Source organism: Enoplosus armatus, chromosome 8, assembly GCF_043641665.1.
Source record: "Enoplosus armatus isolate fEnoArm2 chromosome 8, fEnoArm2.hap1, whole genome shotgun sequence".
NCBI lineage: Eukaryota > Metazoa > Chordata > Actinopteri > Centrarchiformes > Enoplosidae > Enoplosus > Enoplosus armatus.
Window position 1 is genome coordinate 14,766,151 of NC_092187.1, and position 15,421 is coordinate 14,781,571.

Below are 15,421 nucleotides of genomic sequence, written 5' to 3' on the forward strand. Positions count from 1 at the left end.
GCTGCAAACTACTGTAGAAATTTTCAAGCTTTTCCAATCAGCCATTTCTTTGCTTATAATGTAACAACAGAGTAGTTACATCATTCTTACAGTGAAATGTAGTACATTTCTGACGGCAAAATAAAATGTTCTCTTACTTACCATAATGGGTATAGCATGTATCTTAAAATCTGAAAGCCAGATGAAGCAATATTTAATCCAGGTGGGGAGATGGAAGATTAAAAAGAGCATCTAAAAATCTGTGCAGTGACCAGAAACTGGATCCATTTATGCAGAAGTGAAAGCATCTAGTCATATATACATGAGCCTGATGCAAATCATGTGACCCAAGTCAAATTCATAAGGGGCATCAGATACAGATATCACCTCAAATTATTACTTTTTTTTTTTTAATTGTCCTTTGAATATACAGAGAGACAGACCAAAATAAAGGTTAGAGGTTTTTTCCATTGGTGGACAAAGTTGGATGACTTCCTTATTTCACCACGCGTTCTAAAGAAAAAGGTATAAGGAAGTAATATACCACTTCACCACCTGCTTCAAAATCCTTTTCAATGTATGTATCCAAACATTCATCCCACACTGGTAGTATTTTCACAAACACTTTATTAGTGTACTGTGTCATGAAAGCCAGAAAATCATCATCAAAATTTAAAAAACAAACAGTACCAGTGAGCAGAGAAAATGCAGATTATGAAACAAATTTTCTTCGCTAAAAGAACCTCAAACACAACTAATACACTGAAAAGCCCTTTATTTAACATGTGTATGTAGAGACTGCACAAGAAAAAACTATCAATAAAATGTGCTTCTAATTAATCAAAACTACTTTTATCCAAGTGCTGTGTTAAAACAATTATTTCCAAATCCACTTATTGGAAGTAATTGTGGCAATCAGCATAGCCACATATAGATAACAAATAAAGTACAGTTATAAAAAGTGCGTTGTGGTTGGCGAGCACTTTCAATGCTTTGGCTTTAGATTGGACCTCACTCTCTCCTGGACACATGAGTGTAATATCCCTTACACACAGTAGTGTTCTGCTGTCTTTGCCTGGCAGCAACATCAGCAACACTACCATGTATTTTCTTTACCATCACTGACACGAGTGTTGAATTATCCACAGAGCGATGTTCATAAAGCCATCGGACTCAGCATCCACCTTGGCGAGAGAGTGGTTGTTTCCTGGGTACCACAGTAACCTAAACAACGCACATCAGAGCATTAATAAATGAACAATAAATGCCCTGTTGTGCAATGCATATCTGACATGACCAATACAACATGTAACTTCATACAACAAGCTTCTTACCGGACAGGGACCTGTTTTGCTTTCAGAGCTCTGTAATATTCAATTCCTTGCTTGTTAGGTACACGCTTGTCATCTTCCCCTATGGTAAGCAATACTGGTGTCTGCACCTAGATGAGAGATCATCTTAAGTTAATACATTGCGTAACCAATGAAGTCACATGCAATCAATCAAGAGACATGCACAGAAATATGCATACCTGTGTGACGTGTTTAATGGGGGACTTGTTCAGCATCTGTTCCCAAACAGCAGGGTCAGGTAGACAATCTGTACTGTAGTCGTAGCCAGCCTCAACCATGCACCTGCAAAAATCATAGTTAAACATCAACAGGAAGAAAAAATAAAATCACTGAATGGCTTAGAGGTCTTTTGTTCCTGCAGTGTTTGTGGGCATTATTGAACACTCCCATCCCTGACAGTGAGGCAGACGCATGTCCTTTATCCCACTCACTTCCTTACAGCTGTCAGAGTGGAATGTCAGGGTTACAAATGATAAAAGTGAGTGGTTGTGCAAAACTGACCAAGTCACAAAAAAAGTAAACAAATGTGGGAATCTGCATGCCAAGACGTACCAGTCTGGGATGTCTGTGTTGCCAATCATAGAGGCCAAATTGGTGACGGGGTTGCGAGCCACGCAGGCCTTGTAGAAACCTGGGTACTGGCCAATCAGATGGCAGGCCAGGAAACCGCCATGGGAACCCCCACAAACTGCCACCTTCTGCATGTCCAACTCGCCACCTTTCAGAACACTTTCAACAGCAAACTGGTGGGAAGAAAAACATGGAAAAACTGTAAGAGAACTTTTGTGGTGGAGAAGAGAGAAAGACAACCTACTGCTGTTAAGAGCCATGACTTAAACAGAAACTATGGCAACTAACCTCAACTAAATATAGAAACTATAAACAAAGAAAGTACTGGAAGTCATTTTTACCAGAAAGAGCAAAAGATACATTTATAGATAATGACTTCATACTAATTGTTTTAAACAGCAATTGTTGCTCTGACAATGTTATTTTATTCTTACTTGAACATCTTTGACGTCCTGGGTGCCAACATTGCCAGGTAATGAGAGGATACTGTCCTGGCCGTACCCGAGAGAGCCACGATAGTTCACTAAGAAAAAACAAAACACACATTACCATCTGTGTATCAATTCTAGATATTATGAATTATTATTATATAGTTAACACAAATGATTTAAAGCTGACCGCACCCTAGAAATGATCAAAGTGAGCTTGAGACCTGGTTACTGATTCAAACCCTGGGCCTAAAATAAAGTGTCTTGAAGTGGCTAAGGAAATGTACAATTAACACTTTTTCTAGTCTGGGAGGCTAGCAAAGTCACCTCCCTATGAGTCAAACTATCTTCTGTCTGCAGGAGACAGCATGTGAACCTTGCTCACCCCCATTTACAAGTAGAGTACATAGCCTATCGATGGACGATCTACCTCTGAGCAGGTGTGATACATGAAAGCACTTCACACACAACAGTGAACTTACCCAGTAATATAGCAAAGCCCATCCTGCACAGCACAGACGAGGACAGAAACCAGTCAGCTACAACCACTGCGTGAGGGCCCCCTAAGTGAAGGAAACAAGTTATGTAAAATACATATTGACATTTTGTATTAGAAGCTAAAGCTGAAGCTATCTGTGTTTTTATGTGCTCGGTCCAGTGAGGTGTAAATGCCACAAATAATATTGCATGTAGAATCACAAATATGTGAAACATCTCAGGACTGTTATTAAAGACCATTCTTGGTTTTGAGAATATGATTAAATGTTTTGGCACTAAGGGCATCATTGTCATAGCAACCAGTGCTGGCAATGCCAATTTTATCTGTAGCAGTAGCTCTTGACTGAAAAGAAACAAACCTAAACACAGATTCACAGATTCAATCCTAAAAATAAATTCAGCATGGATTAATAACATGTTTCTTACTTCCAAATGTAAGCATATTGTGTAACAATATAGAACATTTCTAATATTAATTTGGCTAATTATGTAACGTTACCTAAGTGTTCATTTTGTTTTCACACTAGAGAACCATAATGAGAGTAACCAACCATGAGGAATGACAATAAGAGGCAGCTTCACTCCATCCTTAACCTCCTTTGGTTTGATCAGCAAAGCCTCAAATTCCAGGCCAGCTAGAATATAGAAAAAGTAATTAGTCCCATTAAGATTACATACATTGTTCTTCATGTGTCTCATAGACAGCTAAATCTTTTCAACCCATAAACTCAGCGTCCTGCTGTAAACTCCTTTACTCCTTCTACTATGAGCAGAACGGTCTGCCATCTTATCATAATAATTACTTTTACTACTGCATGTATTATTATTTTGGACAAACATGCACTTTTAAAAACAAATCTGCTGACAAATCTGTTAAGATCAGTTATTTTTAAATCTAACCCATGTTTATTCTTTAAAATGCCAGGTGGCTGTTAACTATATGTGTAGTCCCAAATATTATATATGCACACCTCCTTACCAATTTATTAGGTGAACCTGTCCAAGCAAATGTAATCCAATTTGATAACTTTGCAATAAACCTTATCTTTGAGATCTCAAAATGTTCAACTCTGATTATTTTTAGGCTGTAGATAGTGGTGGCATTGTACTGGTCTGCAGTGTATGTTGAGGAGTTTCTTACATTTTCTATACTCTCCATGTATGTGAGATGTATGTGTATTTGACAAAAACAAAAACTATGTATTTCAGTTCATTCTGCTAGGACTCTAGATACTACTAAATCTAAAAAATTGTATTCTTACGGTATTGACTGTTCTCTTGCTCTGGGGGAGGGGTGAAAGTCAAGATCTGCCAATCAATATCTGGCAACGTCTGAGAGTCTTCCAAAGTAACCCAGACCACTTCCTCCTGAGAATCCCTGGCCGGAAGGAAACCTACCCTCTGGACATAGAAATGACATTGCAGTAGGTGACATATAAGCTTCTCCACCACATGAAGTTTTATTTTTTTAGTACTAAAGCGCCCCAACCTCATCCCAGAAATTCCATTTATGCAACAGCATTCTTTGTATATACTATATATCAAAATATATTAAATAAAGACCATCCTTAATGAAAACACTGATCCTACCAGGCTTGGAGGGCAGTTTGGAGAGGAGCAGCTGACCACCATCAGATCTCTCTCAATGTTCAGTAGACACCAGTTACCAACATCAGACTCTACAGACAAACAAAGAACATCTTTAGACACAGCTTGAAATAAACATGTGCAAGGCTCATATGGTGAGCAAGTCAGCCATTAGAGACTCTCAACACCAAACATCAATAAACAAGACTGAGCATGAGTAACGCCAAGGTTTGTAAATGTGTCTAGGGACTCACTTGAAGTCAGAGAGGTGATGCTCCCTGTGCTTATATCCACCATCAATAGATCCTACAGGAGAGACAGTAATGACTTTTGTTCAGTTAAAGATGATTACAATATTCTCAGTCTAACTACTTTTATATGTAAAAAATGTACATTTATCAGAAAAAAATAGCAAGCCTTAATGGCTAATTTTTGTCATAATAACAAGGCCTTTCCCAGGAGTTGACTGTACCTTGCGGCTGCGCTGAGGACAGGCAACAATAATACGCTGACTATCTGCTGACCAGCACTGAGGGGACAACCGAGAGCTGTAGATCCCAGTAAAGCCATCTGTAAAGCCACACCAATAAACACAGACACAAGTAAGTTTGATAAATAGTGGAGAAAAAAATGGTATATTCATGTGACCACCAAGTATTCCTTACCCTCTCCAGGTCGCTTCACCACATCCACCACCACCGAGGTCTTCTTAGTGTACCAGTCATACTAGAAATAAAATATTACAATAAAATACACAGAGGAAGGCATATGAAATCACACGTATTTAGCTCAAATGTATTTCTGCTTCGACAAATGTGTCAGAAAGAACAGAAAACCACAAGATGGTTCATTGTGTGACGGAACATCCATTCCAACTTATTCTTTTCAGTGAGTGCAGTGCACGTTGTAAAGAAGGGAAATTAAGTGTGTCTTATGTGGAAAGAAGAGGCTCAATCCTGTCTTACCATACAGAGCCTGCTGCATTGCATGTGTGGTCCATAGACAGAACATTCCAGGTAGACAATCCGACACTGGTCTGGGCTCAGCCTGGGGGAGCCGACTGCACTGCTGCCTGATGATAGCTGCTCTGAGGGACACGACAAACAAATACAATACACATAAACATCTGCAACAGTAGCAGAATCCAGCTATACCCATGTATACCAGACCACTTGTCTGATGCAAAATGGAAGATCACAGTTCACACACACAGTTTGGTGCTGAACTTGTAATGTACATGTAGTCATGTTGTTGATAATGTAATAACATAGAAGTTCATTGGAGATTGCAAATGAACAAGACTTGGCGTGAAATGTCTCCTGTGCAGGATGGACATTTGAGCATCGTACTTTAATTTACCTGGATCATGTTTATGAAAAGGGTACTACAGATCTAAATAACACAAAACGAGCATTCACTTACCACATTTTCCACCGGTAAGATCCACGTAGAACAAAGCTGACCTGACAGAGAGACGGGACACATGAATAACTTGCAGTATTAGCCTCCGAGAAAGTAATTTCTGATATGCCAGCTTTAATTCTTCTCTTTGATCAGTGAAAAAAAAATCAGTGCACAGTAATCACCTCCTGTTGGGGCAGTACTTGAGGCCAAGTCTGAAAGGCTCCTGCCACCAGCCTACAAACACCACACCTGTGTCACCTGGAGCCCAAAATGCCTGCAGAGACAGAGTAACAGAAAGACAAAGAGAGAGCAACAGCAAGAGTAAGAGTTTATGAGCAGACTAGAAGTGCACAAAAACAAAACCATACATACACAAACTGCTGTACCAACCTGTCCAGGTGAGATGTTTTCAGGCACTCCCTCCAACACAGAGACGTTGTCACCCTCGATGTCCAAAACACAAAGCGCTGGACAGCTTTTACTAACCAGTCCTTCACCCCAGTCCTCATAGAAGACAAACTGCTCCCCCTGCAGGGATAAAAAAGCAAAAACACCACAACTTAAGCCAGAGTGGAATGAACCAAAGAATGTTGATTAAACCTTTGAAAAGGGAAAATTCATTCATTCACTTTTACAGTCTCCTTTTTCTCCGATCTTATGGTCTCCTCCTCATCCCCAACAGAGGACGACTCTGGTGACTCAGTCTACAAACAGAAAATGAGAAATAGAATAACATTAGAAGAGAACCTATTAGTCTGACCTTTTTTATTACTAATCTTATTTTCCTGTGGTAAATGGTGACTTAACACTAAATCACATATTAGGGCAGAAAAGTGTTGTCAAGATACAGTTTTGGTGACAGACCTGGAAGAAGGATTCTGCCTTAGGTCTCTTCCTTTCTGCCACATACAAGAGGTGGGTCTCAGAGTGGGACCAAACCAAGCAGCCAAACTGCTCTAAGGATGCAAAACACAGTGTGATTAACACCTAGACGGGCACATGTAAAGGCAAAGTTTCAAAGAAAGTGCAGATGACTCACCATCTTCATAGACTTTGCCATGTTTCTTTAAGGCTGATAGATTGATGCTCTTCATCTTGATGTTTTTACTCCAGATCTGAAGGGTCACAAAGAGGCCAGGAGAGGAGAGAAGTCAAAGATATCGGGTTCAAAATGCAACGTCACATGAGGTTTTAAACACAGGCTACAGGTGGAAATGCAGCAGAGCAGAGATACAGATGAGCACCATACAGGTCGCATTAAAAAAGTAAAGTGGAACAAAGACATTTATCAGGGTGGGCAAGAGACTCAGTGCTGAGTCTGAGACAGACAGACAGCCACACACCTCCAGAAACTGTTTGCTCTCTCCTTTGATTGTGCACTCTCTGACAACAGCCTTCATTTCACCCGAGGGGGAATCCTTACTTAGCAACCTGAAAGGAGAGACATATTGGTGAGACATTGTTCAGCTTGTGCAGGGTCAGATCGATGAGAATGTCTTTAACCCCACTACAGATAACACGACAAAATGTTTACATACTCTCCCTTGATCTCAGTGCAGTTTCCTGAGGCTCCAGAGTAAACCACAGACTTGTCGTCGTGGAACAAAATGTACTGTCGGCAAAACTTGACATTCTCATTCCTCTCCAGGTCCCGCTGGCTCCATTCTGCAGAGGAAAGTAAACAAAATGCTGTTAATATCAGTGAACATACACACATCTGAAATCTTGGTACAGCACAGACTAAGTCTACCTGTGTAGATGTTGCTGTATTTGCCTCCATACTGAGAGGTGATAACAGGTCCCGTATCTGCTCTGCTCAAAGAAGGGAAGCGGCTGAGTTCTCTGTAGAGCTTGGCGATTTCCTCGGGGTTGGTCATTACCTGACAACACGCAGCAGAATAACTCACACTGCGTCTCAGTGATACAAACTGTCTAACAGCGGACAATGCCCTATTCATATCCTAGCTAGGACGCTAACCAGCTATACATAAGTTCGTAGAGTTAACACAGTCTACCACCAAAAAACAGAAGTCAGATTATATAACATTAGTCTAGTCCGTTATGCAAACAAATCATGCGATTGCTGCGTGATAAACAAGGCAACCAAGTGAACAAGCTAGTTTGTATTTAATTTGACCAGAAACTTCTTGTGGCAGCTAACAGCAAACAATCGAATCAGTTCCAGTCTCCTAGCTTAACTTGAAAGCTGGCTAACGTTAATTGAATTATTACCGAAACATAAAGACAGCTTAATCAACGCCAGCTATACATTTGAACCTAACCTATATGAGTTTTATTTTTGTAGTATTTTCTATTTGTTCAAAAGCAAAGAATAAGTAGTTCGTTTAGTCTAGTCATACCCCTGACTCCATGATAGCGTGTCTCTTCTTCTTCTTCTTCTTCTAATTTTCTTTTTCTTCTTCTCTGATTTAATGGCGGATCGTAAACCAACGTGTATAGGTGCATACCGCCACCTACTGTACTGGAGTGTGTAGCATCAGGGTTTTACGTACTTCATGTTACATCAGACAAATGAGAGAAAAAAAGTCTATATCTTACTGTCTAATCCTGTATCTTGAAGATAAATAAAGAGAGCCCTACAACATTGCCTAATTTTCTCACCCATCCCTAAAATCCCTTCCAAATCCCATCCCCGTCCTAGTTCATATATCTTATCCTGTAAGATGTTCTTCTCTAAATTATATTTACTGCACCTCATAATAACATGCTCAACATTTTCAGGAACGTTACAAACATCACATTTATCCAATATGCACATTAAATAAAGAGATTTTAAACCAGTATGTACAAATCACTTCCTCTCCTCTGCACTTCCCTTTGAAAAACTTCACCTTAATTGATTTCTGTATACTTCAATAGTGTCTCCCTTTGGTATCTGTGTCCCACTTCTTCTGCCACAAATCCCTCACAGCTTTTCTTATTAATGATTTGGCCTCACCTTTTTGGTACTTTCATTATTTTATCATCATTTAGTTTCAGAGCTTTTTTTGCAATCTCTTCTGCCTTCTCATTACCCTCCACACCAACATGAGCAAGAACCCTACACAGTTGTAATTGTGATCCTAAAATTATAGCGGTTATTTCTGCTGTAATTACAGATAATCTATCATTAATTATTTTGCATATAATTACGTCAAACTCAGGTATGTATACCCCTGTTCCAACATGCCCACTCCCTGGATCTTTAGATCCATCAGTAAATATTGGTATATAGTTATAATAATTCCTCTTCACATAATCTTGGATCAAATATCCAATGTTACCTATATTCCTTTTAGTCCATTCTCTCTTCTGCTCCACAAGTTGCAAGTCCACATTGGGCACTGGGAATATCCATGGAGGAACATTACCCCACACAATATTTGGCTCATAATCTAGCCTATGTAAAGCATATTCTTCTGCTGTTGTATTAATATTCCATCCAAATCCTTTACCTTTGCCTTGTTGTGAATATTTCCAACAATCACACCGCACCTTTGTTGCAGGTTGTTCCTCTCCAGACCCCTTTAGCTTAATCCAGAATGCTAATGACAACTTTGACCGTCTTAAATATAATGGTAATTCGTCATCTTCCACCAGTATTGCATCAGTAGGAGTTGTTTTAATTGCACCAATACTGAGTCTTAGAGCTCTGAACTGTATTCTTTATAATTTATCAGAAAGTACTCTTGGCTACTGCTCCATATATCATACATCCATAATGAATACATGATTGTATTAAGGCCCTATAAATATCAAGTAGTGTTAGTAGTTTATCTGCTCCCCATGCATAACCTGAAACCGATCTCATGATATTCAGTACTTTTTTACATTTTGCTTCAACCTGTGTGTGTCGCTAGTCTCCAAACATCAAGCCGTTGGAAGCACAATGGAGTGGGTGTTCAAATACAATCTAGCTGAACATGAATGTAACAACTGTTATAGCTTCCTGTTGCTACATGACAAATAAAATATAATCCACCGATAAATAGTTCCAGAATGAAACAAAACATCGGAATTTAGGAATGAGTTAATGGCAAATAAGGGTGAATAAATCACATACAGCAGTCTACAACATGTACCATAAAACGTTGTCAACCGCATATAAACAGTTTATTCATAGCAGTAACATTTACCTATGCTTTTATTTTGTAGGCTCATCCCCTCTGAAACACCCAACAGGAAGCGGCAGACAAATAACATAACTGAGCATTTAACGCCCTCTTGCGTTGAAAACCATAGTCTTTTGACTATTTTACATTGTGCAATAAGCAAAGTTATTGATTTTAGTGTGTGGCATTCTCTGTTGAAGCACAGTAATACATATATATTTTGACGAGACATGTTTTAAAATCACTTTGCCGCTTGTATGCATCGCATTTCTTATGTGTGAATGACAACCACCGCACTCTTTCTGCCAGTCAGCTGGGGTAGGTGGGGTCACAAAGAGCCAAGATGGCTGACTTTGAGGAGCCGCTGTCAGAAGAAGAGAAGGTTTGAAGACTATTTAATTCTTTGCTCTACGTCAGTTTCTCTTATTTGTAGAGTGCTACCCTTGTTATATGTTGACATGCATTAACGGCTAAGTTTTGGAAAGAGAATGGCAGTTTTTGGTCACGTATTGAAATGATAAACTTGTATTTTTAAGCTACCACTAGCTAGCCAATGCTAGTTAAAGCCTATAGTTGGCTAGCAGCGGAATCAAACGCTGATAGAAGGGTTTAACCACTGGACTCTTGTACTGAAAACTTTTTAGCAGCTGTACCTAGCTTAATGGAAATGAAAGTATCGACGCCTAAGTCGTGTTCCAATGTCCATGTCAGTCTTCAATAATTACAGTGTGGGCTACGTAACGTTATTCCTCTCATATAACATTAGCTAACATTAGCGGCTAACGTTACTTTGCTTTGGATTTCTGGGTCAAACAGATTCGGTTGCAGCTCAAATACTTGTTAGCCTCACATGGCTTGACATCAGGATAGGGGTGCCTACAGTTTAGGTGGAGCCTGATAGTGACGCCCTCTGTAATACCAGTGGCAGCTGGACACTTTACCAGTTGGAGGCAAAGCTGTGGTTATTATGAATGACAGACTGCAGTCATTCTGTTACAGGGGGAATTAAAATGTATGAGTACATTACAAGACAATGATCTGAACACCAACAGGGTGGTTTCAAAGCTAGAAACAAGAGTGGCGACATTATCCTAATATCGAGAGTCATTTAAGATTAAACATCCATTGACAGCCAACCAGAAAATTGAGGGCAGGATGATGGCATGATTTTATAGTGACATGACACATTGTCCAGACAAGTCATTTCTAATTCAGTGGCCATTCTGTATTCTTAAAACAGTTAATTGGTGCACTGCTCAAAATTTCTTGATGTTTGTTACTCCATGTCCCTCCAAATTAGGGTTAGGGTTAGGCTTTAAGCTTTAATTAAAATATGTCAATTATACTGTGAAGTTTATTATTATTTCATAAAACATGCTTGCAGCTAGTTGTGTAATTGTTGACTGACTTTTTTGTAATCAAGACACTAAGGTCATTCCTATTTTAAGGATAACATATGTAACCAAACCCACTATCCATTGAATACAGATTTGTGTTGCTTGTCAGAGTGACAATTGGTTAATTATACGTTAATATTAGTTTGTAGTGTCTCTCTTTGTGCTGATTGTACAGCAAGTCATATTATCTTTATAGCTGAATTAATGGGTTGCATTTAATTTGCTTTCATAGGTCCGCATAGCGGCCAACTTTGTGACTCATGCCCCCCCTGGAGAGTTCAATGAGGTCTTCAATGGTAAGAAGTAGCTAATTGTGACAAGACGCCTATGAAAATAAGAATACTGTATTTTATATAACATAATTTGCCTTGAATAATTATATTTTATTGTTATAAGAGCGCTATGCATACAGTGGTTTCTTTTGTCTTGCTAGATGTGCGGCTTCTTCTCAACAATGACAACCTCCTCAGGGAGGGGGCATCACAGTAAGTAACACTCAATTAAGACAATAGTCAGTAATTCAAATACTCAGAATTTACACAGTTCTAAAGACCTGTGCCTCTATATTGGGTATATTGGGATATAAGCATGGCCAGTGTTCTCAAAATGGTCAGTGGAAAACATTTGCTGAAAGCATTTTGGTGTCATATTATGAATGCCTGCTGTACCTTTGTGCCCGTTCTATTTGTCCAGCTCCTTTGCCCAGTACAACATGGATCAGTTTACTCCTGCCAAACTAGAGGGCTACGATGAGCCGGTATGTTTCATCTTTAAGTCTTTCCTTTTTATTCCAGAAGCGCAAGTGTCAAAGCCAGACTTTTTCAATATTTCCTCTCCCTTCTTTATAGGTTCTGATCACAGAGCATGGTGACTTGGGTCAAGGACGTTTCCTGGACCCCCGCAACCATTTGTCGTTCCGCTTCGACCACCTAAGAAAAGAGGTGAGCGACGTGCAGCCATATGAAGGGGACACAGCCCTGAGAAGCTGGAGAGATGCCTGTGATACTTCCCTTAGTGCCTATGTCAAAGAGCACTACCCTACTGGTGTCTCCACGGTAAGGCGAACATTTTGATAAAGTAGTAATGTAAGCAATATAGACTACATTTTACCTATACTCATACGTATCCATACCATATGTCGGTTGCAGGTATATGGGAAAACGGTTGATGGTCAGCAAACGATCATAGCCTGCATCGAGGGACATCAGTTTCAACCCAAAAACTTCTGGTATAGTGAACACCCTGCAAACAGTTTAAAAGCCTATTTGAATATATGTATATCTGATAGGATTTGTCACTATTTTTATAATATAGCTTATCACAAAGGTTATAAATGAACAGTTTTACTTGTGTTTTTTTATTCATGGGGAAAGTGAAATAATTGGTCTCTCAGTTCTATTAAAGTTCCTGCTGCTGCTGTCTGATTGTAACGTGGGGCTTCTCTTCATTTGTCTAACACAGGAATGGTCGCTGTAGGTCAGAGTGGAAGCTTACCATTGGTCAGTCCATCGCTCAGGTGGTGGGAGTGTTGAAAATCCAGGTGAATTGAAATCAGTGCACTCATCTGCACAAATGATAAATAAGTAAAACGAGAAAATCTTTCAACATTTTTAAACTCCAGTTTACTAATGAAGTTCTTTTCTGTCTCTAGGTGCACTATTATGAAGACGGGAATGTGCAGCTGGTTAGCCATAAGGAGGTAGAAGAATCAATACCAGTGACCGTAAGTAAAAATGTTATACATAAGCACTCACACAATCTTTCAGCAGTAGTTTAAACCTTGTGTAAGACTGGCTGTGTCAGCTCCCGGTATATGCAGAGAAGGGCATCCATGTCCTTTAGTAGGATAAAAGATGATGATTATTTGTGTGTTTCTGAAACAGAATGAAAGCCAGACTGCCAAGGAATTTGTTGACATTATTGAGAACGCGGAAAATGACTACCAGGTAAGCTACTTTTTTTTCATACTAATGTTTGAAATTACAGCTGTTACTTTGACTGAAAAATACATAAAGAAATGTTTAAAATAAAAAAATATATATATTATATTTGATATTTGTTTCCCTCCACTTTTTGCCCTCAGACTGCAATCAGTGAGAACTACCAGACCATGTCTGACACCACCTTTAAGGCCCTGCGTCGCCAGCTGCCTGTCACACGCACTAAGATCGACTGGAATAAGATCCTAAGTTACAAAATTGGCAAGGAGATGCAGAATGCCTAGTGGAAGGTCAGGGACTGACCAGAGAGACGAACACTCCACTGGGCCCACAATCCACCTATACATGCGCAAGGACTAACCAAAGCAAAACTATATCAGTATGGGGCAAGGAATTCAAAAACAAAAAAACAAACAAAAAAAATAACTGAAGATTTGCAGACTGTTAGGCACAGATATCGGTCTGCTGTAAGGAAGTTACGGATATGGAGATAATCATGGTTTGGAGAAAGTGGTTACTTCTGGATGTGTGTTGTGAAAGAGTTGTGTTGGGTCAGTGTGCAGGGCTGTGCTCAGGACTGCTACATTAAAGAAGTAAATCTTCCTTCGGTTGTTGAAGGAATCACAGACCTCCCTAGATTCAGGTGTCAGAAGTTACAATAATTTTTTTTCGTCATACTGATGCAGAACTGTGATCATGTTACAGTAAAGATCTCAGCACACAGGAAAAAGAACCGCACAAGGCAGCTGATGAGAGAAATTAAGCACACCATCACATATCAGGGTGATTTTGGGACAGGAAAATATGAATTTTGTCAAAGTTTTTGTTTCACTGTGGTTGTCATGTATGGTGGAATTGGAAATCGGGTGCATCAGTAAAATCGAGACATCAACAGGAAAATGAACAGCAGTCATCTGACATTTTAGCTGGTACCAAGCTTATAATATTGCTGAACTGACAACTTAGTTACACTTTGCCAATGAAATTGACTACGTATTTCTACCCGTCATTAACATTAAGGAGTAGCATGATCCTCAGCATAGCTCTGCTCCTGCACTGTTGACATTGATGTTTGTTGGTGTCTGTCAGGGCTGAGGGAATGTTAACATTTTCTGTTGCGCTCCACTGATGTAGTCTCCACCCATGCAAGCTATGATGACTGAAATAAGATAAAGCAACTTCTATGCTGCTGCATCTATAATGCATTCTCTGTTCTTACTTTGGCAACACCACCTCCATTGCTGTACAGCTTTTCCTTTGTGAAAGGAAAACATACTTATATTAACCAAGATTTATTTGCCAAAATCTCTTTCCTATGGTAAAGAACTCCATCCTCCCACCCATGTATGCAAATTTCTATTTTAATACGCTGGTTTTTGTTGGAGGCTTAGAATAATGCTCTCCTAACTGTACCATTTGTGTATTGGTCAATGCCAAGTGAACGCGAAGAAGTTGCCATGTAAGGCAAGATCATATTCTGTTCAAGTTACATGACTTCTGTAAGGCCACATCATACTGTATGTGTTACATGACTTCTAAGTAGGCTGACTCTGGATCAGTTACTTGTTAGCTATACTATGTGCAGTGTTCAACCCTCACACTATACTACAACCGATCAGTTATAACGTTCAAGACTGTACTGCCCCATTCTGTTGTACAAATAAATGGATTAAACATCTTGGCTAGATTGTTATTTTCCTTTCACGCTGTCACACATAAATCCTTGCATAGCCTATTAATCAAGATTCTGAAGACTGCCAGCCAAAAGTGTTTCAATAAAAAAAATGGGTGACACTCAGTAAGCTTTAAGGCGTGGGCAATTTATTTAAAATAGCACTAGATGTTGCAGGTGTTCATGATATGCATGTTTACTAGAGACAGATGAGGATTATTGCCCCTCACAGACAAATGATGTATAAATCTACAGATTTAAATTGATTGGCTAAAATAACAATTACTTTCAATCAATTCTTGGTTTTAAAGCCAGCAAACATGAAACATAAAAAACATGGTAAACCTAAAACAAACATCTGATGTGTAGCACTGTTAGGACAAAACACTACAATGCCAATTATTTGACAGATACTATAAAAGCAACAGTTACAGTAGCAAGATTCAAACCTTCGGTCCCCATCATGTTCATTGATGCAATAT

At 39.3% G+C, this 15,421-nt stretch overlaps 2 protein-coding genes across 3 annotated transcripts; one reads left to right on the top strand and one right to left on the bottom strand.

Annotated features, from left to right (window-relative positions):
- Positions 1 to 623: 623 nt before the first annotated feature.
- On the bottom strand, positions 624 to 8,201 carry apeh (acylaminoacyl-peptide hydrolase). 2 transcript variants are annotated; one of them, XM_070911162.1, is made up of 23 exons: positions 8,179 to 8,201; positions 7,569 to 7,698; positions 7,357 to 7,483; positions 7,162 to 7,249; positions 6,858 to 6,933; positions 6,683 to 6,774; positions 6,448 to 6,522; positions 6,209 to 6,346; positions 6,001 to 6,092; positions 5,837 to 5,877; positions 5,380 to 5,501; positions 5,080 to 5,140; positions 4,887 to 4,984; positions 4,669 to 4,720; positions 4,418 to 4,506; positions 4,090 to 4,228; positions 3,379 to 3,462; positions 2,812 to 2,892; positions 2,336 to 2,424; positions 1,884 to 2,074; positions 1,511 to 1,613; positions 1,314 to 1,420; positions 624 to 1,203 (listed from the first exon to the last, which is right to left on the bottom strand). In XM_070911162.1, exons 1-23 carry the CDS (start codon positions 8,188 to 8,190, stop codon positions 1,098 to 1,100), a joined length of 2,193 nt encoding a protein of 730 aa, XP_070767263.1. In that variant the 5' UTR covers positions 8,191 to 8,201; the 3' UTR covers positions 624 to 1,097. The 2 variants fall into 2 exon arrangements, with proteins under 2 accessions (XP_070767263.1, XP_070767260.1); XM_070911159.1 differs by lacking the exon at positions 8,179 to 8,201 and having other exon boundaries at positions 7,569 to 7,776.
- Positions 8,202 to 10,273: 2,072 nt separating this feature from the next.
- On the top strand, positions 10,274 to 14,945 carry capza1b (capping actin protein of muscle Z-line subunit alpha 1b). Its single transcript, XM_070910062.1, has 10 exons — positions 10,274 to 10,312; positions 11,560 to 11,623; positions 11,761 to 11,812; positions 12,021 to 12,084; positions 12,176 to 12,382; positions 12,476 to 12,555; positions 12,789 to 12,867; positions 12,979 to 13,050; positions 13,211 to 13,273; positions 13,411 to 14,945. The coding sequence occupies exons 1-10, from the start codon at positions 10,274 to 10,276 to the stop codon at positions 13,549 to 13,551; spliced, it is 861 nt and encodes a 286-aa protein (XP_070766163.1). The 3' UTR covers positions 13,552 to 14,945.
- The last annotated feature ends 476 nt before the right edge of the window (positions 14,946 to 15,421 follow it).

What these genes read in the sequence shown, in the direction of transcription:
- apeh (XM_070911159.1), bottom strand. Translation starts at nt 7,776, where the DNA reads ATGAATAGGGCATTGTCCGCTGTTAGACAGTTTGTATCACTGAGACGC. An exon ending in AGAAAAAGGAGACTGTAAAA is followed by an intron (nt 6,347 to 6,447) that starts GTGAATGAATGA and finishes TTATCCCTGCAG; the next exon opens with GGGGAGCAGTTTGTCTTCTA. An exon ending in AAGTACTGCCCCAACAGGAG is followed by an intron (nt 5,878 to 6,000) that starts GTGATTACTGTG and finishes TCTCTCTGTCAG; the next exon opens with GTCAGCTTTGTTCTACGTGG.
- capza1b (XM_070910062.1), top strand. Translation starts at nt 10,274, where the DNA reads ATGGCTGACTTTGAGGAGCCGCTGTCAGAAGAAGAGAAG. An exon ending in AAGAATCAATACCAGTGACC is followed by an intron (nt 13,051 to 13,210) that starts GTAAGTAAAAAT and finishes TTTCTGAAACAG; the next exon opens with AATGAAAGCCAGACTGCCAA. An exon ending in ACGCGGAAAATGACTACCAG is followed by an intron (nt 13,274 to 13,410) that starts GTAAGCTACTTT and finishes TTTTGCCCTCAG; the next exon opens with ACTGCAATCAGTGAGAACTA.